At 40.6% G+C, this 27,804-nt stretch overlaps 2 protein-coding genes across 5 annotated transcripts; both read right to left on the reverse strand.

The window, feature by feature from the left end:
• Positions 1-1,859: 1,859 nt before the first annotated feature.
• On the reverse strand, positions 1,860-13,635 carry foxk2a (forkhead box K2a). Of its 3 annotated transcripts, XM_044102589.1 has the most exons (10): positions 11,440-11,665; positions 11,153-11,337; positions 8,666-8,860; positions 8,402-8,543; positions 7,109-7,255; positions 5,252-5,445; positions 4,971-5,170; positions 3,856-4,119; positions 3,573-3,770; positions 1,860-2,968 (listed from the first exon to the last, which is right to left on the reverse strand). In XM_044102589.1, the coding sequence occupies exons 1-10, from the start codon at positions 11,446-11,448 to the stop codon at positions 2,769-2,771; spliced, it is 1,734 nt and encodes a 577-aa protein (XP_043958524.1). In that variant the 5' UTR covers positions 11,449-11,665; the 3' UTR covers positions 1,860-2,768. The 3 variants fall into 3 exon arrangements, with proteins under 3 accessions (XP_043958524.1, XP_043958525.1, XP_043958523.1); XM_044102590.1 differs by lacking the exons at positions 11,153-11,337; positions 11,440-11,665 and adding an exon at positions 13,484-13,635; XM_044102588.1 differs by having other exon boundaries at positions 11,153-11,666.
• A 5,578-nt stretch (positions 13,636-19,213) lies between these two features.
• LOC122823207 (transmembrane protein 238-like) lies at positions 19,214-25,604 on the reverse strand. Of its 2 annotated transcripts, XR_006369304.1 has the most exons (3): positions 24,892-25,604; positions 20,556-21,521; positions 19,214-20,469 (listed from the first exon to the last, which is right to left on the reverse strand). XR_006369304.1 is itself a non-coding variant. In XM_044102593.1 (2 exons), the coding sequence occupies exon 1, from the start codon at positions 25,462-25,464 to the stop codon at positions 24,901-24,903; it is 564 nt and encodes a 187-aa protein (XP_043958528.1). In that variant the 5' UTR covers positions 25,465-25,604; the 3' UTR covers positions 20,695-20,826; positions 24,892-24,900. The 2 variants fall into 2 exon arrangements, 1 of the variants encoding a protein (XP_043958528.1); XM_044102593.1 differs by lacking the exon at positions 19,214-20,469 and having other exon boundaries at positions 20,695-20,826.
• Between the last annotated feature and the right edge of the window lie 2,200 nt (positions 25,605-27,804).

Below are 27,804 nucleotides of genomic sequence, written 5' to 3' on the forward strand. Positions count from 1 at the left end.
CTAGCTTCACCACAACATAGCCTGAAAATCCCCTGAGCTGTAACTCAGGGGTGTCAAACTCATTTTCATTTTGGGCCAAATTAAGATCATCAGTGTTCATAAAGTGCTGATGGTGCCAGAATATATTGATAAAACCTGATAAAAATCTTAATATATAAATAAATTCTTAAAATTGAATTAGATTGTAAATCTTTTCAGTCCCGCCAGGATTTCGCGATTGTGTTTGTGGTTTTTTACAATACAAATCAAAGTGTTTGTGGTACTGATTTAGGAATATTTGTGCTTATTACTCTCAGTGTCATTAAGAATAATAACTTCTCATCAACAAAGGCTAAAGCAGCTGATTAGTAGAAGTTTGAAATACCTGCAGGTGGGAGCATGATCACTTAGATCCAATGTTTTTCAACATTTTTTACCAAAAATCTGCATCAAATTTGCAATTATGCAATAGTGTGAAAAACTGCAAGAATTTGCTGATTTTGTGTTAATTTATGCGATAATTTGAAAGAAACAGGAGGGACTTACTGGTGTAATTTGGCAGAAAATGGGAAAACAAAGTGCTTTGATTTGATTGATAAAATAATATTTAAGCACAGTTATCTTAACTGTGTGTCCCTTTAGAGCCTAGAGGGCCACAATAAAAGCTATGGCGGGCCAGATTTGGCCCACGGGCCTTGAGTTTGACACGTGCGCTGTAGGTTGTTTTTCCTCCATTAACACTGAGAATGCGCACGAGCGTGAGTGGCCGTGCCAAGACCATCCTTACTGGTTTTTTGTATTTCCACGTGTAAGACCTTGATTTTTTTTTTTTTCTCATACTGCGCTATTGTTTAAACAAATATGTAAAATTAACATGTTTATTTTAAACATTACTTACTGCAGTTTTCAAGAGTGTCCCGTTTAAGTTTGATTATTATTTTTTTAATCTGACAGATGTGCTAGTTCTGATAATGCAGAAGAAAATTTCCCAGTTTGATAATCGAGTTTAATATTGCTGTGCTGTAAGATCAAATTAGAGGAACTGCCTCATTTTGTGCTAATTGTTTGACAAATAATGGGAAGAATCTAGGAAGATAGAGGCAGACAGTGGCTCTCTGAAGTTTTCACACCACCTCTTGGATGATGACTCAAGGGCGCAGGTTTGGTCTAAGTTTTGGTGGGACCTTACAACTTACTGACCTTCCTTCAAAAAGCACACAGACTAAATAAAATGGAAACTATGGAACCCTGATGCCTCGTACTCCTTTTTAGTGTTTTGGCAAACATTAACACTTTTATAGGAGCCATTTTGAGTTGATCCCATTACAAACCAGACTGTTAATCTTTGGACTAAAACCCAACCCCTTCATTTTCCACACACAGAAATAAATATATAGACTCTGTATTTGCTCAACTGAGAGGGTTTACTCAAAGAAATACAGAGAGAATCTGTGTTTAAATAAATTTATATATATATATATGTATATATATATATATAAAAAAAGCAATTTTCCACTGAAGCAGAACGAACACCTATCACTTGTTTTAGCTCATAGAACATAGAATACAAGCTGAAAAGCCTTACTTTGTGGCCTGAAGTTAAAAATAAAAGAAAACAAAAAAGGAAAGAAAACCAAGCGAATCAACTTCAACACAAAGATAAACACAGCCGATGATGACAGGGAAAACAAGTGAGCAAATACAAAACAATAATAATAATAAAAAAAACAAAAACTAAGAGGTTAAGTGCAGCACAGGTCAGAATCGTATAGCGTAGATTCAGTCTAAGTTTTCTTCAGTTCCATATTCAAATGATCTGCTCTGGTATGTTTTTGTTTCTACATCTGTAACATGCAAGCTCAATGACACGTATGCTCAAATACACACGGGAATATACGTTTTAATTCGTAGGATATCTGGAAAATATGACAAAAGATCTGTTGATGTACAGTGAGAACCACGTTTCATTCGCAGAAACAGAAAGAGCATTCACTCCATAGTGTTTTCTTTAAATGAGGGAAAAAAAACCTAAAATATATATATTTATAACAAAAACAAAAAAGTAAGACTACATTCATGTCACCGAACAGTCCACATACAACAATAAAAAAAAAATAATTAAAAAACAACAGGAAAGATTCCCAGAATTGAGATGTTAGAATGTTTCTTAAAGAGGCGGCGCTCCGGATTATTACGGGTGCCTTGTAAAAGAAAAAAAAAACAAAAAAAAAACAAAAACGGACTAACTGCTCTGTGCCGCACCGAAGATACGACAGAATACTGCATTTCTACTCGCGACTCGGTTAGGTAGGTCGACGTGGAGGCTAGCTGCCGAAGATGGGAATGTCCACATGTCCACAAGCCTGCCTGCTGGTTGAACGCTTTGATTTTTCTGTAATGCTACCAGGAGGAGAGACTCCCGTTTGTCTTTGGGTGGCTGGGGGCCAGGAGGGCGGGGCAAGTTGCATGGATAATCTTACAGTTCTGGACTTTCCTTTCTTTCTGTCTCTGCTTCTTCTTGCTCTCTGGGTCTCAAACTTTATGGAGTGGCAGGAGTGGAAGGGGGGATTCACAGTCATCAGCTACGCTTCTGTTTCATTTTCAGTTTGGTCTCTTGTTGTTTTTTTTGTTGTTTTTTGCATTGCGTTTTCTGCTATTAAATACGTGGCAGATAGGGGGCAGACGGGCGGGGTTCGCACAATCGGTAGTGCTTTTCTTTTTGGCACCTTGAAGATGGTGACGGAGGGCGGGGTGGAAGGATGGAGGGGCGGAGATGAGGGTGGGCGGGGCTACTTGTCGTCAGCCTCTTCGGCGATGTCTGTGGTGCCGTTGTTGTTGTTGTTGCCGAGGGCGGCGGCGGGCGGGCCGTTCTCCTCGTCGGTTCTCGCCCTCTTGGACTCGGGCGGGTCCTGCAGCTCTCCGTTCTGCCTCTTGGTGGGGAGGGAGGCCGAGGCGGAGGCGTGCGCTGCCAGGAGATGGAGAGGGTTTGCTGCAGAGAGACGAAGGACACGGGGGAGTTCGTTAAAACGCCAGAGAGAGGCTGCTTTGCGCACGGCAGGCTGTTGCTGCGGTGACACGATGACATCACGACAAACTGAACTGGCTCTGTTAATTTGACCTCATTGCACAGAGTATTAAACACAAGGCAACACTCAGTTTTATTTTATGCCATTAGAGGCTTAGAGCACCGATCAAACAAACATATTTGTTCTGTCTCTGCAATTGATGATGTCAGTTTTCTTCTACCACACAAGAGACATTCTGAGTCTGGGGAAACAGAGAGATGCTCAGTTTTTAAATGCTAAAAATTTATGATCCACATAGGGAAGGGCGATAAATCAACTAAATGAATTTTTGGAAAATCTGGATTTTCTCCTGGGTTTCCATAGCTCAGAGTGACGTCAGCAGGCCTCAAGCCACCATCTTGTTTCACAGGTGTGTTTTATTCATCTTTACTTTGAATTCAATTGTGAAGTACCATGAAACGACCCAACCATCCTTTCAGTGGGACAGCAGCCGATTCTTGTTAGGAAGGTTATTTTACTATTCATCTCCCTCAAAATAGCTTCAACTCAGTCAGATTCTCGCGTCACCTGAACTAGCAGCGGTGCTGATGGGCACCAGGTGAGTCCCGTTCTGCGTGATGGCCTTGATAGGAAGCTGGTGCTGGCCGAGCGGGGCTTGCTGCACTATGGTGACGGTTGTCAAGGGAGCAGCCTGCGAGCTCTGGATGATGCGGCCGACTCCGCCTATAGAGGAAGCCGTGATGGACGGGACCGGCTCCACTTTGACTGCAAAGCATAATGGGAGAAGAGCGTGAGTTGACGAGTGACGCCTCGGCTGACACCCGACGAGAACGCTCCCGATGAAGTTCACCTTTGACCTCCTGGTGATCTCCTCCACCTCCTCCGTTCTGCTGAGGCTCGGGGCTCTCCATCGAGGTGGGCTGCCCTCCGACGGTCGCCATGGTGACCGCCGGGATCTGGTGGACCACGTGCACGGTCTGCATGACGGGAGTGGAGCTCACCGATGTCGTTACCATGGCTGGGGTTGCCATGGCGTAGGTCACAGGCTTCATGGTGGTCTGAGGCATCTGGCGCTGCACGGCGATCAGCACCGGCTGGCTGTTGAGGGGGGAGCCTGGACAGGAAACAGGAAGTGAGTTCAGCAGCAAACACGCGTTAGGGCCAAAAACGATGAATCGGAATAATCGTGATGAATCCATCACTGAATTAATCGCCAACTAAGATAATAATCGATTAATTGTTAACTAGAGTATACAGACTCAAAAAACAGGACATGTTCAGAGCAATGGTTAAGTCAAAACTGTGCAAAAAAAGTATGAATGTTTTGCAATTAAGATTAAATAAAAATTAAAAAAAACTTTGTAAACATGTTCTACCCCAAATCATAGTTTTAGCTTCACCTGGTTCAAACTGAACAAAATCTATCACCTTTTTCTATCAAATTATTAACAAGTTCACTTAAATGAATTAGTCAACAGATCAGTCAGACATTATACTGATGTCCAATCAGGTGGAAAGCCTTAACTTCTCACACTGTGATGTGTATTTTTATCTCTTCAAAAGCTAAAAATTACCCACTAAAGGAATCCCATCATGTTATTGCATTTCAGGTAATAAATGCTGATTTTATTATTTTAAAAAAGAATTGCAGTTTTTCAAGTGCATTTCTAATACTGCATTAAGAAGACTGAAATGAAAAAATCTGCAGAAAGGGCCAAATTTATTTTCCAATTAATAAATGTAATTAACAGATTAATTGATTAATCATCAAAATAAACAGACTAAACAATGAGTCAAACTAGACAACGGATTAATCAGTAAAATGATCCATTACTCATAAAAATAATTAACCGACTAGTTGGCAAAATAACTGATAAATCATCAAAACTAATAGACTGATCAATCAATACCTAAAATAACCGTTAGTAACAGCTGGATCAGTTCAGGATCAATTTGAGGCTTTACCTGGGGAGTTTTGTGCGAAGCGAGCCTCCTGGATGACAGCCAGCTTGGGCTGGACTGCAGCCGTCTGGGTGGGTGCTGCTGGGGGGGCCTCTGCCTCCATGGGGACTGGGGATCCCTCTCTGGACAGGCTGTCTGGGGTCTGGACTCCACTGGAGTGGGCGGACAGCACCCCCATGTGGTTGGGAGACGCAGGGGCGCTCCTGAGACGACGACAAGAATAATCACCCACGTGAAGCGGCGAGCGCATCGGGTGAGGCGGCGAGCGGGAGGCGGAGCCGTACCTGGAGGAGAGCGGCCCCACCGGGGTCCGGAAGCAGGGCACTCCCCTGGGCCGGCGCTTTCGGAAGGCCTGCTCGATGAGCTTGCCCTCCGAGGCGGGGTCGATCCTCCAGAACGAACCCTTGCCGGGCTCCTCCTGGGACCGGGCCACTTTGATGAAGTAGCGGTTCAGGGACAGGTTGTGGCGGATCGAGTTCTGGACGAAAGGAGAGAAATATTTGACGTTGCTGCACGCGACTGTTTCTATTAAAATTTAGGATCGGATTAGCCTCCACGGCAACCAATCCACGTGATTTTACGGGATTGGAATTTGCCTTATTATGGATTTCACTGAAGTGAATCAGTCGTGTTTGTCACTTGGGGTTATAAAAATATGCAGAATTGAATAATAAACACAATTTCACGAGGCAACACCAGAATGCAACTGCAATATTGAAAACGGTGCTGCACAACTCCAACACCGCACTTCATCCTTAAACCGTCAGTTAAAACATGGCAATAGCAGCATTATGCTATATTTAAATAAAACAAAGTAGAAAAGACCAAGTTAAAAAAAAGGATGTCAGTATGCCTGTTGCAATAAGCAATTAATCAATTAATCACATGCTAAATTACAATGAGCTCATTCTACTCTAACTTTTAAAGGGCAATTTAGTTCCCTCACAATCTTTTTTTATTTGTGGTTTCTGGTTGAAACTGCTTTTTATTTCCATTTTTATTTATTGTTTTTGGTTGTTGTGCTTTGATTTGTATTTTTAAATATCTTCCAGTTCCAGTGTTATGTGTCATTTACTAAATTAAAGTTTATTGGTCGTTCAAAGGGCAAATTTGAAAACTGTCCCAAACAACCATATTAACGCTTATTTCAATAATTACTGGGACAAATTATCGTTGCGCAAACTGTGTTGTTGTGTCAGGCGTTTGCATTAATAAAATGAACCTTTTGGGTCAAATGTTTTGCATTTTGCTGGTCTGGAAAATTATTTTAGTCTATCATCAGAAACAAAAATGTATATTTCTTCTGTGTTTAGCTGAAATTAATGAATGACTAAAAGAATATCTGCATGCTTGTGCCATGTTACTACTATGATAGTAAAGTAGCGAGGCTAAAAAAAAAAAGAGAAAAGAAAAAGCAGCTTTGGAGGAATCTCTAGTTTTAGTTTCAGCTTAACCCTTAAACAGCTGCAAAACTTCTGATTTTCTCTCATCCTGTAGATGAGACAGGAGATAAGGTGAAGTGGGATCTATTTTCTGATACAGTTAAGCCTTTGTCCAGTCCCGGGGTGGGCACTCCTGGTCCTGGAGAGCCGGTCTCCTGCAACTTTTAGATGTGTTTCTACTTCAACACACCTGAGTCAAATGATGAGGTCATTAGCAGGACTCTGGAGAACCTGACTGTGATTCAGCTGTTGGATTCGGGTGTGTTGGACCAGGGAGACCTCTAAGAGTTGCAGGACAGCGGCCCTGGAGGACCAGGAGTGCCCACCCCTGTTCTAGTCATAACCCAGGATCCAATATTATCACCTAGACAGATTTACAATTATACATACGGCCTTAAACATAAATATAGGAGAACTAGTATTAGTACATACTTCTTAACATAAGTTGCATTTCCAACAAACTAAGCTCTTCAGGGCGGTACGACTTTGGAAGAACAGTGGCTGGACGACTGAGGTTTGTTAGATTTGCTAATAAAGTGCTGAGGAACTACAGCTCAATAATCAAGCCTAAGTATTACAGTAACTGGAAATCAGGATGAGGGTTTCTGTAAATGGCGCATAAAAAAAAAACTAAGGTTGGGAAGTTGTTCACACCCACTTCCCAGAGGTCCCCCTGGCGGATGCGGTGGAGCCACTGACCTGCCAGCCTTTGTCAGCTGTTCTGTAGTAGGGGTAGTTCTTGGTGATGTGGGTGTATATTCCGTTCAGAGTTAGCTGCTTATCTGGAGCCATGGTGACAGCTTGGACTATTAGTTGTGCATAGGAATATGGAGGTTTGGAGTCGTCCTGCGGAAACAAACAAACAAAAACGGAGCACAATTAATGTGTTTGTAATTAAAGTTTGTTTCTCAGTCTTGTACAATTAAGACCTGGAAAAAAAAAGTTAATTACCAGTATCAAAGTGGAACAGAAACGACAGAAAATCAAACGACTTCTTACTAGAGTATTTTACTAAAGACGTAAAATACAAACTGATTAACAAATAGTGACGTATTATTGGTTTTAATGATTAGAAAAAATTAGCTCCATAGTTGGTGAAAGAACTGAGTACATCCCATGAAACTCCTGAGACTTTCTGGTACGGTCTCACTTGGGAAACTAGAATGATAAGCAACTGTGAAACAATTTAAACTCATGAATAATCTATACTCTTGTAGAATGATGGACTTTGAGATGTTTGGAATTATCCTTACAAGTCACAGATTAATTTCTTCTCTAGAGAGAGTGTAAATGTCTTTCTTCACTGTTGTTGCGTTCACAGACGTAAACTCAAATTTACGCCATTTCTTGAACTAGCCATTATAGACGGCGATTAGGGCTGAAACGATTATTTGGATTAATCGATTAATGAAATAATCCGTCGATTCATTTAGCGATAACTGGAGTATTCAAACTCAAAAAAGGTCACTTGTTGAAAACAAACAAGATATTCAGAGCAGTAATTAAGCCAAAACTGTATATAAATTTTACATTTAAGATGAAAACATCTTTGTCTGTCAATATGTTTTAGCAAAAACTCCTCAAGTGGCACAATTTTAGCTCCACTTCAAATTCACGAAAGGAGTGTCGTGTTATTTCATTTTAAGCAATAAAATATTGATTTTCTTTTTTTAAATACATTATTACCGTAAATTATTTATTAGCATCTTTTAACATGTCTCTAATATAAAAGAGGATTAAGTGCCAATTTGTTTTAATGTGATTAATCATTAGTTGGAGCCCTAATGGTGATGACTCTCCTGTAGCAGTCTGTATTACAGCAGATCTGAAGAATCCTCTGACTGAAAGTAGAGGAGGACGAAGAGCAAAACAACTACAAAAGGGTTTATCTTTTATTATTATTACTATGATTGTATGAACATGCTCGTACCCATAAAGACAGGCAAAACATTGGGTCCCGTCAGATCTACTTCCTGTTCCGCGTCCTCTCACCTTTGGGCTGTCTTCACCGGAGGCCTCCTTGTCGTTTTCCGATTGCGAGTTGTCTCCTATGATTTCCGAGGTGAGAACGCGGCTCGTTCTGTAGCTGGAGAGTCCTGCTCCCCTCGGACTTGACGGACACGAGTTTGCAGCGCTGTAAAAAACAAAAACAAAAAAACAAAACAAAACGGATCTCTGGGGTCGGTGTCCTCCATGTTTAGAAATGTTGTTGCGACTGCAACTCAAACTCAAAGCGCACCCTCATCATCTTCCTACCTGATGGTGCCGGTGGGCGAGGGCAGCGGGCTCATGAGGTGGGCGATGTTGTCGGGAATGTTGATGGTCAGCGGTGAGATTTGGGGCTGGACGGGTTTGACCGGTGATTCCGGCACGTTCCTTGGCTCCTTCTTGTCGCTGGACAGGGCGGTGAATGTGATCTTGATACTCGTGCTGGGGAAGCGGAAGCAACACCTGCGGGACGACACAGACCCGAGCGGTGAAACGACACCGCGGGGTCGAGTCACAATGTCAGCGGCATGCTTTGTTGCCTCTGCCAGGCAACAAAGCATGCCGAGGCGCTCCAAATGAAGACCGGAGAGGAAAAACAGAGACTTCACAACAATCTAATATGGGCACGAACCAAGACCGTTATATAACAGTTCCTGCTTAAAATGTCTAATTTTCTATTAATGGGCTTGGCTATATTTAGACCAGTTGCACACAACTAAACGTGACAATCTCAACAGATCTTTTGTGCAGATTAAATGGTAATAAAAGAATCTGTCCGATGAAGTTATGGGTAAGACAATATACTGAAAATGGAACAAAACTAGAGGCAAAATTAGATTTTATTTTTTGTGTGTGTGTGTGTGTATATATATATCATTGTTCCTCCCACACACAGTCTTGAGGAAATTAAAACAGGTCTGCTTTTCGTTTAACGGTTTTACATTTGACGATGAAAAATTGATCTGGTCTTTACTAGGTTCTTAAAGTTTCCTATGGTTTTCTGCACAACGCCCTTGTGGACCCACCACAGCGTTTCGGTCAGGCAGAGATGTGGATACTGACTGGGTCATTCACAACACCTTCGATCTTTTTGGAGATTTATTTTTGGCCATTCTGTTGTGGATTTGTTACCGTATCCTGTTTTCCTCTCGTTTGGCTCTAGAATATGCTGGTATGAGGAGTAGTTAGTAGTTGAGTTCATAACTACAACATATGTGTATGTTTGTGAAACAAGCCCAGATTATCACACCTCTGCAGCCGTGCTTGACATCTAAGCAGGGGGCGTTTGTGCTGTTATGTTGTACTTAGTTTTCTCTAAACACCTCTAGTTTTGTCTGATGTCTAAAGGACGTTGTTCCATGGTTGTAGTACAACTAGATTCAAGGTGGTAAATTCTGCCATATTCACTTATGAAAAAAGACTAAATATATCTGTTCAGTCTTCTTCCAATTGTGCTGTGATGAATGTAAACATTTAATATGATAACTGAGGCCTGTGCGTTTCCTGATTACCAACCTGAATAACATGATGGTTCATTCATATTATTATTATTATTAGTAGCAGTAGTGGTCAATGTTTGGGAAAAAATACATTCATACATCAGTTGACTGATGTATTGGTGAACCTCTAGAATATTCAACTCTCTAGAGACTTTATAGGGGAAAACAATGTTTATGGAGGCCATGTAAACATTTAAAAGCAGTTTATGTTTTACCGGTGGCAGATAACTTTTTGTCTATGTTCAGGATAAATTGGTAAATTCCAAAGGCTAAAGCTAACAGCTTTCCAATATAAACATTTCCATTGGGTGACATGTCCAATGAGATTATGTCTAATTTAGATAACCAGAAATATTTTACCTGTTCCATTCTCAAAATCTGTTCCAAACATGAAGGTTATTTGGTTAACACAGCCTTCTTTTCTTTTCCTCGTGTAAGTATCCGTCAACATTTGTCCAAAGTAAAAGTTATGCCAGTGTAAAGGTTCACAACATAGCTTTGGCGTTTTGGGACTGCTGCTTAAACTAAAAGAAGACTAATTTGGATTTTAATAACTTTTGACTCGAGTTTGTTTTTAATTAGGTACTGAAATGTAAGCTCCAAAATTAAAATACTGCTCGAAATTAGATTAATCACCAGCTAGTTTGTATTATAGTCAGGCAGGAAAAAGACAACACCTATTTTGGCTCAACAAAGTGTGATGTTTGTAGCAATATAGTGTGTTTTACCAACAGCAGTGAAAAATTAACTCTTCAAACAGTGCAATTCATCGTTTTGGCGTTGGATTTATTTTCATAAAGGTTTTTAAAAGATGAATGTAACTATTCACAGCCACTCATCAATGTGGCACATGTAAAACAACGGAAGTGAGGAAATAAAACCAGCTAATGTCCCCTTTCACTCTACAAGCTAGCTTCCACATGTAGAAGATTGTAGAAAACAGAACAAATAACCTTAGCAAAAGGATAAATGTCAACACAAAGGCTGGAAAAATGTGTGGCCGAAAACATTAATGAGGGATTATTAATATAGGTTTTGTATTTTTTGGAGGGGCAAGCAGTAATATTGTCACATTAGCATGTCTGACATGGAGATTTCGTGTGACGTAGCTGCTGTACACACTAAGAGCACGTATCAGGCTCTATACAGCACGTGCATCACCGCTGCAGGCTAACACAACAATAACAATACACACAAAAACACGAGTACGTTAATCCACGGACAACGCTTCACGCCACTCGCCCTCAACACTCACATTCGTGGAAGCTGAAGAGGTGGAGCCCCTCTTCTCTGGAACACCCCATCAACAAACACCCCGTTTTTTCCAAGGCACCGGAGGTAGAATTCCCTCGTGCCTGAGCCATCCTCCCCGGCGGTGAAGATTTCGAGGTGCCGCCGGGATATGAAGCTCGAGTGGCCCATGCTGACGTCCACTGAGCCCTGGGAAGAGTTCCGGCCGATAGTCACCGACCTTTTCTTCATGAGATACTCGAACTCTCGGCCCTCCAGCCGGGCTATAGCCGACCCCAACATCCCGCTTACCACCGCCATCTTCCAGTCCAAGGTGTCTGGTGCAGATTTTGAGGTGTGGAAGGAGCAGTAATTTAGTGGCGAATTTGATAAATTAAAAAGGTTCGTTTTCTGGCCTGGTTCAATGAAAGGGGGCTCCAATTTTACACTGTGGAGAATTTAGCCAGGAACGTGCCAGACCGGGGACACAACCGCTCAGACTCACCACGGTGAAGAGGAGGGCGGGGTCAGAACGAGTCGCAGACCAATCAAAAGCCGACAAACGGGCGGAAGTGCTGCAAGAGACAATTGTTTCCGCCAATGAAAAAACAGTTAGGGCACGCAGATGAGTGATGTTTACCAATGACAACAATAATAAAAATAGCCGTAGAAAGGTTAGGTCGGTTGCAGCATGGGTTGCATTGCAGTCTGACACGCAGATGGAGGAAAGGTGTAAAACCCGGCAAAATTATTTTAAACAGAGGAATTTAACAGACAAAAAAATATATATATAAAAAAATCACGAGAGGAACACGTGACCCGCCTCTTCTTCCTTATATTCACCTCAGGAGAGGAGGCATCATCTGGTTACCAACAGTTTTTTAGATATTAAAATTTAAGTAGACATGGGACATATATATTAATAAATTAGAATATCATAAAAATATTTAATGTATTTCAGTAATTACATTTTAACAGCAACAGAAAAACGTTTTACACACAAGGCATAAACCACTTTGGCATGACGGAAGTGTCATGCTTGACTCAGGGAATGCAAGACAAAAGCAAATCCTCACTCCTCCACTACTATGCTTCACTGTTAACGTGTGAGTTTTGTGCTGATGTACTGATTTTTGTTTTTCTAACATTGTGCTGCATGTTATGGTTAAACATCTCTGGCTTGGTCTCCTTTCTGGAGTCTTTTCTTCTAGCAACGCTTAATGAGAAGCCATGCGTACAGTAAATTCCCCTATGAAGTTAGACATATAAATTGCTAACAGAGGCAGTGGTTTCCTCTGAGATTTTGTTTTTTTTTAGCTGTTGCAGCCACTCCCACGAAGCTCAAAAATGGGTTTCATTTGTGAATATTTGTTTCTCTCTGGGGAGTGATGGATATATTAAATTGTTTGGAAGTGGCTTTATAACCCTTCCTAGATTGATAAGCTGCGACAATTGCTTCTCTACGTTCAACAAATGGTATTTTCCTGTTATGCTTCCCTTATTTGAAACAAAATACATCTGGACTTGAAGCTGAGCAACTTAACCAAACTGAAGGAATTTAAGAATACAGTCAATTACAAATAGTATTTAGTCAAACATGCAAATCATTGAATTGTTAAGTTTCAGTCACTCCCATGAAAACAGTCCCAGCATCAAGGCATGCAGACTGCTTCCACAAATATTTCCAAAAGATTGGGATTCCTTGGGAGCTCTGCAAATTCTGTCAGAGAATGCCACCTGTGCAATAAGCCTAGTTGAGATATGTCTTAGGGCTATTGCAACAAATGGAACTGACCATATCTCAGACACCAAGCAGTTGGCTAGGTACAATCGCAAAGCAGTGTCAGAGGTTGCTAAGGGACATGGTGTGCAGGTTGCCAACTTTCTGCAAAGTTCATTGCAGACCTCCAGCATTCAAGTCGCCTGCAGATCAACGCAAGAACAGTGTGTAGAGGGCGTCACAGAAGAGATTTCCAATTGCTAAGCACACTCATTCACTACTTAAACCAGGAAGTGTACAAATCATGCCAAGCTGTCTGACAGTCCAACAGTTGAGCCTTTTTAAAGTGTCCTGTCTGGCAGTTTCCAGGACAACAGCACTGGCCTGACTGCACTGTGTCAACTGTAGTTTTGTGCAGAGGTGATAATGGTGTGGGAATGTTTTGCTAGCAGTTGTCTTTGGCTTCGCCGTTCCACTGAAAGGGAATCTGGAGCATACCAAGACATTTTGGACCATTCCATTATCACAACTTTGACAGAACATGTCCACTCAATATCTATAGGGAGCAGTGATGATATTCTACGGTAACATGTCATAGATAACTCTATCAGTTGTTGGCAAGTACTTGCAATCTACCTCATCTACTTTCCCGTCTTTCTTTGTCTGGTCGTATGGTTAGAAAGCTGGGTAGAGAAATGCTGGAGTTGAGGATATAATCCTTGCCCACTGGTGATTCTCTGGGATTTGGAGGTTGTAATTGGGGTATTATTTGAGCTCTGGGGACGCCAGTCAGCTTCTCCCAGTTGTTGCCATGGCTATGCGTTGTAACAGCTAACTAAAAGTAAATAAGAGCAAAAATCCTTCCAGCTGCACTGCATCCAGTGGGAATAACTGTCCAAACATGCAATACCTCTACAAGAAAAAAACAAACAAACAACAAAACTGTGAACAAAAGTCTATAAAAGATAAAAACAAGACTAACACACCCTCAACTTCATGGAGAGACTCACAAAAAAACCTAAATGTGTGTAGATGCAATGGGTGGGCCGACATCATGTTAAATCTTAAGGAGAAGAATGGGATGTCATTTAAGTTTATTTGCATTAAAGGAGCAATGCTATGTAAAAATCTCTTTTTTTCAGTTTTACATCATGTTATAATATTATTTTCTGATCAAAAACACATTCTTTCAGGAGAAATCCTTTAATCTCCCATGGCAACCATTCAATTTCATTTTTTGATTGACTGTAAGTTAATTTGTTTGCATGACCTGTACAGACTACACCTTGTCATGTACAATTGTTTAATGAGTCTCTGCGTCTCAATGAGTTATACCCATAGAAATAAAGATTTAACAAAAACTACAAATTTCAAACCATGCATCCTTGACCTTGCATCTGACAATTATGTGCTATGTTTTGTCGGTCTATCATACTTTGCAGTTTTTAAAGACAGGACAAAATGTGAAAAGGTTCAAAGAGTTATGGCGAAGGCGCTGACTAGAAAAGTCAAGTTGGCAAGACAATAAGACAATAAGAGCTCAAGTTCACATTGTTTGATGCAGAGTGTTCAGTAAGTCTCATTAAACAAAGTGCTTTGTTATTAATGTCTGTTCTCAATGTACCCACTTTTGGGGTGTTTTATGTTGCGCCAGATGGCTTTAAAAGTCAAGCGTCATAAAAATTTTTGCAGTTTAAAGATTTTTTTTTTCATGTTAAAAACCGTTTTTATTTCCATTCATTAGCCATGTACGCCTATTGGCTGCAGCCCAATGTTCGGTTCCTCACTTCCATCCAGGAAGCCGGGGCTTCCTAGCTGCGGGTTTCTTTATTTATTTCTAGTAGAAAAGCTATGAGGCACCACGCTGTGAGCACAGCGCCAGTGGATGTAGGTCGTGTAGAGATAACTACGCAGAGGCTTGAGAGCTCCATGAAGCCGCGCCGCCAATGTCAGAGCCCCCATAACCATTCTCCTTCTCAGACAGTACACCACGTTCTTCGACACGGCTTTAATATTTAAGTGAACGTGCTACTCGAAGAAAGCCGCGCGCGCTCTGTCCCGCACGTGTTCTCTAAATGACGTAATGTCCAAGGATGTCGGAGCACAGCTCCGAAAATTAGAATGTCGTGAAGAAACAAAAGCCAATAGTTTTTGTCACTCATTTCACAAAGTGGGGCTGATATACGACATAAATTTGTTACACAGCTATGTCAAGCATTTAGTTCTTGCAATTTTGATGATTACAGAAAATGAAAACTCAAAATTTTGCGTTTAACAAAATTTCAGTGTTACATAAGAACTTTAAAAAAAAACAAAAAAAAAAAAACAGGTTAGTTTCTTAAAAGTATTTTCACTTCTATGCACTCAATACTTGAGTGTGGCTCCTTTTGCGTGATTTATTACTGCATCAATGTGGTGAAACAAGCACCCTGTGGCACTGCTGAGGTCTAAAGGAAGCCCAGGTTGCTTTCACAACACCCTTCACACCATTTGCCTTGGGTTTGGTGTCTTTCATCTTCCTCTGGATAACACTTCATAGGTTCTCTATGAGGTTTACATCGGGCCAGTTTGCTGGTAACACCATGAGTCAGCGTTTGCTATCGTTTGGCAGGTTCTGCTGGAAAATGAAATCAGCATAGCCATAAAACTTCTCAGCAGTGGATGATATGGCCTCCAAATCATCATCAAATGTGAAAAGTTCCCACTGGATTTCAAGCAACATGGGTTCCGGATCTCCCCACTATTCCTTCAAAGACTGTGTTTTTGATTTCCAAATGAAATACAAACTTTACATTTTGAAAAGAGGAGTTTAGACCACTGAGCAACAGTCTAGTTCTTTTTCTCCTTAGCCCATGTAGGATGCGTCCGATTATTCCCATGGGTTAAAAATATATTTGAATACAGTTGCAGCATGTTTAGCAACAAAATGAGCAATGCATCATACAAAGCTGATTTAACACAGTACACACGGACAACTATTTAACACTTACCTCAAAATCCCATAGGACTGCTGGGCATTTAAAATCTTATTTGCACTCCCGAGCGTTTATTATTTCATTGTTCCACATTAATTTGTGAACGTCTTCCTTTAGTGCTTGACTGCGCCGGAATAAATGATTGGCTTTAATTTCTCATGTAGTGGACTGGTCTTCCACCTTGCTAGACAATAGTGAAGTTGAGTGTTGCGTTATTCCTAGATCCAAACATCCAAGTTGCATGGATTGCTGGATTATTCCTTTCATCGTTATCGTCAGAGTTACAGCTTAAATTTTCTTTTTACCCATATATGGGCATTTTGTCTTTTAAATAAACCATTTCCTACCTGTATACTGAAACCATTGACCAGTTGACTCTTTTTACATAACAGATACGTCTTCCTTAAAGACTGCAAGCATCAATAAAACATTTTGTGTTAAACAGCCAAGTAATACCAAGGTCTTTACTTTTGAGAATACCGATGAGAAAACCGGTGTTGAAACGATGGTCGAGTGCTGCCCTCTGCTGGTTTTACTCGGTATGCATAGGGGGTCTCTGTGGGTTCATTGGTGGCAATTCGGCACCAGCTGATGCTCATTTGAAGAGGTGAACAAGCGTATACACATATACAAGCATGCAATGTGAGAGAATTTACCAGCCTTATATATGTAGTGTCCCATGAGTTATTAATCAAACTATAAAGACAATAAGTCCAAAAATTGAATTTGATCCACCTATCCACCCATTGTTTCATTGCTCCTAACCTCCTTGCTGCTACTTTGCAACAGGGCTCAAATTGATCTATTTATGAAAAATAACCAGGAAACATAAAAAACAACAACATTCACCCCAGTTATATCACACTAAAATGAAACGTAAGGTAGCTTTACATGGAAAACTAGTAAATGCTAAGAAGCCTGTTGAACTGCTGACTTCAACAAGCATCTCTGTTCTGCCTCATGTCACAAAGTTCCTATCCCAGCCAGTTCTGCATTTGTGCCACAGAATCATCTCCGCCTCGGCTGCTTTTCACTTCTGCTCACCAGGGAGACCTGTCTCTAAAAACAGCAAGTCTCCATGGAAACGGGCCTAATGAAAAGCTTTTAAGCGAGGTTGCACCTCATTACCATATTGAGGAACCAGCGTCCGCTCAGTGAAAAGGAAACTCGGGGATAAATTAGATCCTTAACAGGGAAGTTAATTTCCAGGAAGTGCGGCTGAACAGTTCCATAATTAATTTGGAACGTGCGGAGGAAATGGACATCCATATCAAGCTTTACCGAGTACATTTACTGAGCCGTAATTAGGAAATAAATTACTGCCACCTAATATTTATTAAAGAATACAATTGTTTAAAAAAAAAAAAAAAGGTTGATCCTGGACATGTAATTGGATTTTCTCCCTAGAACATTCTTGCCTATATTTGGACTTCAAAAGCTTGCATCAAAGCCACGAACTGTGACAAGACAATGCGGTCGCAGGTTCCTGCCTCACCCGAAGAGTTTGAAGGTGTGCTGAAGGTGTGTGTTTGTGTGCTCCTGCACTGAATCATGCCTGCTCTACGCACCTTTCAGCACTAGAAAGGGACAAAAGTAAGTCCTCAAAACAAAAACATGGAGAGGTGAAAGTAAGGTGGGATTAGTGTTCGGTTTAAGCTGACATCACGTTCTCCTGTGTTTTGTGTTAGCTGGGAATTCATTTGTTATCATCATAACTTTAGTTTTGGAGGAGTTGGGTTTAGTGACACAAACGTAATGTCACATGACAATCCACCAAGAAGAAAATTTACCTGACCAATTCAGAAATGAGAAATCACCCTTTGGAAATTTGGTTTTGTTAAATCCCCCTTTTTTATTTTGCACCATTGATAAATTATGTTCTTTAAAAAAGAAAAAAAAAGAAAAAAGAAAACAGCAACCAACAGTGTAGATCATAAAAACATCCAAAGCGTGGCGCTAAAACAAACTTATTTCAGAGAGACATCGAGGACAAATTAACCAGCTGTTTGTCCAGCAGTGACCACTCTCTAAAACAGGAGGGTCAAACTCATTTCTATTTTGGGCCAAATCCAGATCATGAGTGCTCTTAAGAGGCTTCTTCCAAAATTTCTTTCTCAGCACCAGACTGAAAGATTGCTTTCCAAACTTTAACACATTTTTTTGCATTGCTCCACCAGCCTCGACAGTTGAAGCTCCGTCACATCACATGCCACCACGGTGCTGTTGCTCCAGTGTGCAGCGCTGGCAGCCGTGACAAGAGTCTCAACACTACACCGACTGCCCTCGCGGAACCTAATCTTTGCCGCCTTTGTCACTAGACAGTGTTATGTTCAGCCGGGGCCAAGGCGTAGGCGGGTTTCCTCCGCGAGAGTCGGCCACGGCGGTGTAACAAGAGAGACGGAAGGAAGGGTGTGAGGCTGAACCTGAACACCTAGAGACGGGCCCGGCTGTGGGGATTGTGACACCTTCTGGAGTCTCATGACGACCGGTTCAAAGGAACCCTTTCTCGAACCGCTTTGCCGGGAGAGGTTCTGAATTAGTAATGCAGTGTTGACACGTTCCCAAACACTCCTTTGTGCAAGAAAAAAATAACCTGTTCTTTGAAACCCAAATGTTTGTCAAAAGAGATCTGAGTATTTAATTTGGACTTGGAACTAAAAGCAATTACACAAAATTGTTAACTTGAACATAAAATTCAAGTTAATAATAAACCCATCTATATTTTTATATTTAGTCTTCCTGCTAGTTTGTTATTGTATCTTCACTCTTGTGCCAAACAAGGGACGATCAGGGGATTATTGTGGTGTCGAGCTCAGATATCAGTCACCCTGTAAATAGGGTGTGTGTCCGGACTAGTGAAAAACAAGTTATATGACATACCTGAGATGAAGATAACACCTGAGCACATGAGTAGCTCAATAAACAAACCCACAAAGTTTGATTCCACCATTTTAAAAAAATAATCAATTTCCGTACTCTCTTTTTCACAAACCATTCCCGTGAAACGACGCTGCTCGGTGGTCTGTAACTAAAGGACCCAGTTTGACTAGTTCCTTTTGAACGGTTTGAGCGACCAATACTCAGATTTCACAACCCTAAAATCACCACAGAGACTGATCGGGAACAACAGCCTTAAGTACAAAGTCAGTAAAACAGACATGATAAATGACCACGTGTTGCCAACACGCAGGAAGGAGAAACAAAGGAAGGACTTATTTGACAAGGGTGCGGGGATGTTACGATGGGAGTAGTAAGTCCCTTTAGTAGAGAACGAGTTATCACGATGATGTTATCAGCTGGGATGTAATCTATCAGCTAGTCAGTGTTGGAACAAGATTATAGAACATTCCTTTCTTCTTAGGAGTGAAGTATGAAAAACATCTTAGAAAAATTTGTTGGGATTAGACGTTTATTTACACATTGATACATGAGAGAAAAGCGAAAAGGTGTAATAGCATCTTTGATTTGATAAACTAATTATTAATATTTTTTAAATTACATACATTTTCTAACAGATAGGGTGTGTCCAAATGGAGGGGCTGTGTCCCTCAAAGGACCTGGCTGATGTAGGCTTCGTGGTCGATGAAACACCACGTAGTGCTTCGTCCACAAGGACTGCAAAGGTAGATCAGGTTCTTCGTCAACCACAAAGACCAGAAGTGAAATTTGGGAACTTCAAATTAGCCTTCAGCTTTATTCCCTGTCCTTACCCCGGAGTTTGTCCTATGCACAAGCTGGTGAAAATGAACCTTTAAACCTACACCGTTTGGGTTCTTCTTTTCAATAAAGTTCATAGTTGAGTTTGGTGTACATCCTTTGACAATCCAAAAGCTTGTCCATGTTTCTAAAAGTGCCAACAAGTCAAACTAAGACGCTAATCTGAATTGCTTTTATTATGTTCCCATTTGAAACAATGCAACTTCAAAAAGCCATACGATTCAAAGAAGGGAATTCAGTGCTAGATGAAGTCATTTTTTTTTTAAACAAAATATTTTAGGAGAAATATGATCAGTCTGAATGAGAAAACAAAAAAGAAGTTGTGTAGGAATCAAAAACTTATTTGACCGCTCACTATTTAGATTTGAGGAATATTTGCACAAAAGCAACACCACAGTAATCAGGACAATTTGTGAAATGTGTTCATCACAAAAGGACAGCAAAGAGCCTCAGCGTAGCAATGGAGGTACAAAAGCGCAGCTTAGGGGTGGAATTTTAACAAAAAATTATGCACAAGATCCCAAACAAAGAAAATGCTTACAAAGAACTCAAGTTTGAGATAAAAAGGTAAAGGATGAATCAAACAGGGACAATGTGAATTTAAAAAGGACCCAAAAGACGGAATACGAACACAAAAGAAACCCAAATGGCTATAACATAATATTAGTTGGGAACAAAATGACTCAAAAATAATGCTAATTAAAAATAACTACAGCAATTTGCTATTGTTGTGTGTTCCTTTTCATCTTGGCTTTTCTGGGGGCAAGTTGGAGTAAACATCATCCAGGCCTATTTGTCAAAATACAAAAGAGTCTCAACGATTGCACCTTTCATGGTCTGAAGCACAAGAAGTCTTGAAGCACAAGACGTCTTTTCAGATTACGGATCCATAAGTTTGTCCTTCGAGATAGACTCCAAGCACAAAAGCACCTGAAACGGAACAAAGGAAAGCAACAAAACTTTTAACAAACATTACTTTCTCCACATTCGTTTATTTTACAGCAGAAGCTTTGAACCTGTAGCTGGATTAGTTTCCTCATCCAGCGAAAGGCGATAAACAGTTGCTGAAGAGGAGCCTCAAACTGGAGTCAGCTCCTCGGTCGGCACCTCTACGTTTCCGATGTACCACAAAATCCAAAACACCAGGCTGAGGAACACAATTAGCGGCCCAGAAAGGACAAGAAAGTCCCAGTAGCCGACGGGCGAGGCGATCCCAGTGACGAAGACGACGAGGCCAACCGCATCCAGGAGGACGGCGACGAAGAAAAATCCTACGCAGCGGCCGATCTGAGAGCGGTAACTTGTGAAAGTTAGTTTTATTCTTTCCATTCTTCACACAGCACCTCACGAGGAGTGAGCGGGATGACAGATGACACGGAAAGAGCTTAAACATTCAGGTCACATTCCTTCTATCTCTACATCTTAATTTTTTTTAAAAACCACCCGCTGGCACCAGAGAAATACATTCCCTTAAAGATAAGAGATATTCTGGCTCCGTAGACGAATGTGCTTTCCTTCCCTTACAGACCCAGCTGTAGCTCAGCCACAGGTATATTTGGAAAAAGTAGAAAGAAATTATCCATATGTGTTAAATCCCAAACATTTGTTTGTAATTATAGACATTTAAAACTTCATTAAGGATTACCTTTTCAACGTAGTCTCTTTCAGTAAAGCAGACAGCATCCACTGCTCAGAGTCACACAACCACATTTAAATGTCTTTGGACTTTATTTCCAAAAATAATTTAGACACAACTATACATATAGTGACACAGAAAACATAAAACTAAAATGTAAATTTTCTTCATCCCGTCAGCTTTTCTTATTTTTGAGAGCTTGACACCAAGCAGGATGTTCTCATAAACGTGACTTTCGCTCACAAGTTTAAATGTTAAAGTCTGTTGAAATTGCAGGGGAGAAGGAAAAAAAAACAAACTGCAAAAACAGGAAGTAGCTCAGGTCCAGGAGCACCGGCTATGGCATCTGTAAAGGTAACAAAAAACGTAGTAAAGAGTTATTTTTGATGCAAAAATTTGGTACCAACAAAAAATAATTAACATGATTAAAAAAAAAAGTTGAAAGTCTAAATCTAGATAAGCTAAAGGTTGTGTCTTACGCAACTGTTTTTCAAAGATAATCTGTACGCAAATTCATGAAAATTTTCAGACTATTGGTAGCAATAAAAGAGGTCGTTTGAGAATAGCTTTGCGGTGGCTTCTCTTTGCATGTTTAATTTTGGCTACAAGCTTTATCATACCGGGGGGGAAAAATAAAAATAAAAAAAGAAACAGCTTTAGTGACCAAACAGGTCAAGAGAAAACCAACTTTATGTAGGCGGTCGGGTGAAATCATTTGAAATGTGTCTTATTTTAGGTCGGCTAGAGTAAAAAAAATTTTTCTATTTACTGAATGCCACAATAATGATAAAAGAAAACATGTCAGACCTTTATTAATGTCTACTCGTGTCTTTCTACTCACTGTATGTAAGCCTTTGGTTTCAACTGTATGCCAATGTGAGAACTGCACAGATTTGAAATATTTTTGCACCTTTTAGATGTAGGTCTTAATTTTGGATATCTTCATTACATTACAAATTCTCAACATCTCTGCAACCTTTATGTCTAAAAAAGCAAACCATCTTAGTCCTTAATTTTGAGTGATTGACAAATACTTTGCATTATCAACTGAGGCTTTCGATTTACAAAAAAATTAAGCACTTTTGGTTCAATATTTAGACATTTGCATGTGCCACCCTGTTCTCAACTGTGTCAACATTTAGGTTTAACAATAGCAATTTTAAAATATTACAAGCAAGACTGAGAAAAACGTGGGCTAATCACAACTGCCATCCTAATCACAATATTTATTCCTAATAATGCAATATTTCTTCTTTTTAACTTAGTATAACGCTGTTATAGTTTGATTTCCAGTTCTCAAGATGAATATATATTTTAAAAAAACTATATATATTTTTCAAATATTTGTTTCAGACAGTCTTGATGTTTACAACCCCAGAACAAGGTAAAGGAGTCAACATGGTACGGCATGACTTTGCAGACACATTGAGTAATTTCACACCAGGCAGCTCAGAACATGTGAACATGCAAGCATGAAGCAATCAGCATGTAATCCTGACCAATCCCTCTCTCTGTTTTAAGCAATGATAAATTACACATCCTGATTAACCAGCTTTGCCAAACGTCTGATACGTTCTCATTGAGAGGGAAAAAAAAAAAGGTAAGTTGATGCTACATTAGCAGTGTTTTTCTAAGGCGGGGGCCTGGGTTATGAAAAGAAGTGTGCATTGATACTCTGTGATAACATGCGACCTAATGGGAGGAAGTAGCCGTCTACATCACAAAACTGAAAGTTTAATCTCTGTTTCAAACTCGACACCCTTAAAAACAAATGAACAGGATTGCCTTGGATTGTCCTGCAGACTCGAAAGGTGCTGTCCCAAAAAAACCTTAAATTATAAGCTGTAACGATCTTACCCTGTTCCCTCCTCCCCCATGTTTCTCACTGCTGTTGTAGTTTTAAATATCTGAAATACTATCAAACTAGTGAAGTGACCTGTCCTGTTTTAGCCACAGTTTTCACTTCTCACAGTTTATTTTTAAGCAGTTAAGAAGCATGTTGATGAAACATGAAACTGCTGCTGCGCAAGCCACTCAACAGGTTGCTACTTGGTAACCAAAGAGCAAGCGAGTTACTTGATGCCACCAAAGTTGCTTAGCTAGCTGTGAGAAGTTGAGCAACTAAAGCCTTTTCTTTACCTACATCTCCAAGAATGCTGTGCAGTCAGTGAAATTACTGAATCAAATGTATTATCTACTGATATTGATAACGCCTCTATTGTGACATGCATTGTTTTTCACTTATACTTTAAAAAAAATAAAAACTAGAAAAATGGAGGCCAAACTAATCTGGCTTTTTATGTAGCATTTGGATTAATGGCTTTTCCCCCGACTCTGTCTCATATTACCCAACATCAGTATAGGAATCATTTCATTTCTGGATAATGATACTTTACTGAAACATTGTGATCAGAGCTTACAGAGTAACGGCGTCACCATCTGGATGAGGTCTGGGTTTAATATACGGCACCTTCGGCAGATTCCCCGGGGAACCAAAGGCGAGGTACTGTTATTTTGTGGATCAGCTATTTATTTTTTTCCTTTGTAACAAAAAAAAAAAAAAGACCACACCCATTTATAGCTGGTGGGATGGCATCTGGGGGCATTAAGCAGAATAAGATAAGATCCCCGCATTTCTTCGGCGGCTCAGCCGAAACCCAATGTTGTAAGTGTGCTAAAACCCAATCGGCGTACCCACCGCACTCCATTCCGCCGGATCAATAAGTGCTGCAGAGTTCCATTAAAACGCAATTGTGTCTTTATGCCCAAAGGGTGTCTGACTGGCTGCCCGCTTACAAGCAAACTGACGGCTAAAATACTGCTGAAGTGTGAAGGTGAGCACAAACGGTCAGGCTCATTAATTAAAAGCTGCCATGGGTCACTGAAGATCTCTCCACTCGGGTGGAGGGGTGCAAAAGGAAGAAAAAATATATATATTATTACAGATATTCATGAGCATAGAGCTGGGAAGCCCCCTCGGAGGGCTGATGGGGGGTGGGAGAGGTGAGTGTACCTATGGGTGGGTGGGTGATTACCTCTCAGGACCAGCTTCACTATGAGTTTCATCTAATCCCTGCCAATAATGTGAGATATTTTCCTTATTAAGACCGGGGCAAGCCTGAGGATGGCTGCCATGACAACCTGAGAGAGGACGAGGATGGCAGCAGTGACGAGAAAAAAAAAAGGCCAGTTAGATGTAGCTGGAAAAACTCATGGCAAGCAAAGCGACGGCAGGCCTCTAACGAGGATTATTTACCGCCTTGCAAAGATATTCACGCCCCTTGAACATTCACACTTTGTCAAACACGACTTTCTTTCAGTGTGTTTCATTGGGATTTTATGTGACCTGCAAAGCAGTATATAACTGCGAAGGAAGTGGATAGAATGAGAAAAATAATACATACGGTAGCTTTCCAAACAACAACAAAACACCAATCCCGAAGTTACTCAGTAAATAAACTGTAATGACTAATTTATTCTAAAGAAATTGAGGTATTTTGCAAAGAAGAATGGGTAAAAGTTTTAGTCAGTGTTTTTTTGTTGTTGCTATATTTAGCAACATTTAATGGAAAAAAAATGGTATCGCTAATCGGCAGGTCAGACTTTTTAATTTGTTTATTTCGGTAATCGGCTACAAAACTACAATCGATGTACTCCTAGTTGGAACCGTTCGGCCCAGAGGTCCTCACGGCCTTATTGGTGAGCCAAATACGCACCATGTTGTGTCAGAGGAGCCTCTCTGCTTTAGTGTCTCCCGTCTGCCAAACCGCCTCCGCCAGGACCCCCAGCTCCACGTTTTTATCAGCCGGAGACGCGCACTCGCTCCATCCGTCGAAGCCCCCGTTATCCTGACCGCCGCCGCTGGATTCCCATGTAATCCGAGGCGGCGCAGAGAAGCGAACGGTCCCCTTCGCCTTCACCACCTCTCCACCCATCTTCTTTTTCTTCATCTCCTCCTCATCTTCCGCCGCTTCCAGGGGCTTCTTGCCGCCGCCCTTGGAGAACCTCTCGGACAACTTCCTGGCCCACTGCGTGAGGCTGGCGTCCAGAGAGTCCCTCCTGTATCCCGGCGCGTACAGGTGCACGTTCCCCGTGTACCACAACACCCACCACATCAGGCTGAAAAAGATGATGACGGAGCCCGTGTAGATGAGGAAGTCCCCGTAGAAGCGGCCGTCTGCGGTCAAGTTGCCGAAAATACCGACGAGGAGCACCGCCAGGCCGCCGGCGTCGAACGCCAGGGCGAGGAAGAAAAACAACGGGCACTTCCCCACGCCACTCGGGGCCATACCCGGAGCTCAGCGCTGCAGTCCAGGACAGGAAGAGAAATAACGGCTGCCAGATGATGAGCTGGCTTTTTTTTCCCCTCTTCCCTTTCCACCTGTGCGCCTGGCCACACCTCGGTTACCTGTATCAACAACGTACGGGGGTTTTTTCCCTGCGACCTTAAACGCAATGATATAACTATCACGCTCTGAGCCTTGAAAGACATTTACACGCAGGTCACGTAAGAGGCAAGAAACCACACAGCATTTTATTTTGATCACTCCAGATTGAATAAGGTCATAAGCAAAATTGAATTTGGTACCCACTTACAGATCAGTCCATCTCAATAATCACACGTATGAGAGAGTCGGAGCCTTGGGCAATATATACATTTTTTTATTCCCGCAAGAAAATTGAATAGCATTCATTAACCTTACTAATAGTCATGGCAATGCTATTCTTTTTATAAACAGCCATAAGGCTCTTTGCCATGGGTGTCATTTTCTCTGGGGCAAAAGCATTGACAAAAATAAAGTTGCCACTTATTTCTGTATTGCTTTTTGGTATTTCCAGTCTTTTTACTTTCCACAGTATAAGCACTGTAATGAAGCCGAAGTTATGTGATTTGAGACTAAAGGGCCGGTTACATTTTTTAAAGTAACCTGGACTGCATTTGATGATCTTTTTTCTCTTTTTCAAAATCTACAACTTAGGTCAATCAAAGTAAAACTACAATGTAGAGAAAAGAAACATCCTCTAGAAAGTGAAAACACACAAAGTTGTGATGAATTGTTAATGTCACGATTACCTTAGAAGAAATGTAAAAATATATATAGACCGTCATAAATATTAGTTAAGATCACCAGATCTCAGCTCATAAAAAAAATAAATAAATAAAATCTTTATGCTGTGGAACAGGATGATTGGATCATGGATGGACCAAAACATTGCATAATTTGTCCTGGGTTTACCATATTTTGTACAAAGTTGCACAAATGTAAACCGTTCTTGTGTACGTTGGTCTCATTGAGGCGGTTGTTAACGTCCACTTTGCCTTTGGCCAGATGTGGCAGCTCTCTAATTTGGACTTTTCATCCAAATAATCGACAGATAAAAGGATTGTGCTCGCTACATTAGCCATTGATTTCCCAGTGTGACGGTTTAAATTGCTGCTTTTGTCCATAAAGCATTTATACATGACATCAGGAATTTATAACACCTCAGGCCTTTTGGTTATTTTATACTCTTGCCCTGAAGGTAGAATGAGCCAAGATATAATTTACTTATCCCTAAATGTGTCTGAGACTGGCCGGTAAATATTTTAGCTCCTTTCACTCAGTGGACGTGGTTTCTATCTCCCTCAGTTCTGTGTGGACTCCTAACAGGCTCTAATTTTGGTTTAATGGACTTTGCGGACAACTGACTGGGAAGCATCCAGCACAGCAACAAGAGCACTGTCAGTAACTGTGCCCAGCTAAAAGCTATGTTTACCATATTGTCTGGATACATATAAAAATAAAAAACTATACCTGAAGGTGCACTGATGGTGAAAAACTTTAATGATGGTTGTTCTAGCAGGACAAACTGGTGTTTAAACGTTTGAACAGCTTTGCCAAAGCCTTATATTTTAATTTTATTTATTTTATTTTTTTACTGTGTTTAAAAACCGCCTGGAAATCATCAAATTGAAATTAATTTTACTAATGCTGTCTTGGGACTATGGCTGAATATTCAGCCAGAATTTTGTGGCTACAAAAACAACAGTGATACTAAAGAACCCGATAGAGTTTAGTTAAAAGTTTGCAATCCCAGTTCTCAAACATATTTTTTGTACGTTTATCGACCAGCCAAGTATCAACATATCAACATTTAAATTAACTAATGTTTTTAAATGCCTTTTTTCTTTTTGTCCCCTCTTACGGATGTGACTTGTTTTTATTTTTATTGTAAATGTTTACTGTATATTACACTGCTTCTAGCTATACATTGAATCTGTCAAAAGATAGGTAAAGTAATTTTATTTATATAGCATATCACCAGCAACAAGGTAATTCAAAGTGCTTTACATTAATTATTAGGAAACACAAACAAAACAATAAGTCAAAGGAAAGAGCAAAAAGAGAGAGAAAAAAAACAAGGAAAAGCAAAATGTTGATCTAAAGTTTATAAACTAAATGTTCCTGTTCTGGGTTGCTAAGCAGAATAAAAATAGGTCATCATGTGCAATTCTTTTTAATCCCTTCCATCAACCTCCTAGATGAAAATGAGCCTTTTTTTTGGCTCAATCTACCATATTTACATGACGTGTTCATGTTGATTACTATGCATTGTCCCCATATTGTCAAGAACAATATGCATTTATT

Source organism: Gambusia affinis, linkage group LG20, assembly GCF_019740435.1.
Source record: "Gambusia affinis linkage group LG20, SWU_Gaff_1.0, whole genome shotgun sequence".
NCBI classification, from domain to species: domain Eukaryota; kingdom Metazoa; phylum Chordata; class Actinopteri; order Cyprinodontiformes; family Poeciliidae; genus Gambusia; species Gambusia affinis.

Excerpts from the sequence above, each read along its gene's own strand:
- foxk2a (XM_044102588.1), bottom strand. The coding sequence starts at position 11,448 with ATGGCGGTGGTAAGCGGGATGTTGGGGTCGGCTATAGCCCGGCTGGAG. Across the intron at positions 5,446-7,108 it reads CAGCTGACAAAGGCTGGCAG|AACTCGATCCGCCACAACCT; the intron begins GTCAGTGGCTCC and ends CCTTTCGTCCAG. Across the intron at positions 3,771-3,855 it reads AGATCACCAGGAGGTCAAAG|TCAAAGTGGAGCCGGTCCCG; the intron begins GTGAACTTCATC and ends TATGCTTTGCAG.
- LOC122823207 (XM_044102593.1), bottom strand. The coding sequence starts at position 25,464 with ATGGCCCCGAGTGGCGTGGGGAAGTGCCCGTTGTTTTTCTTCCTCGCC.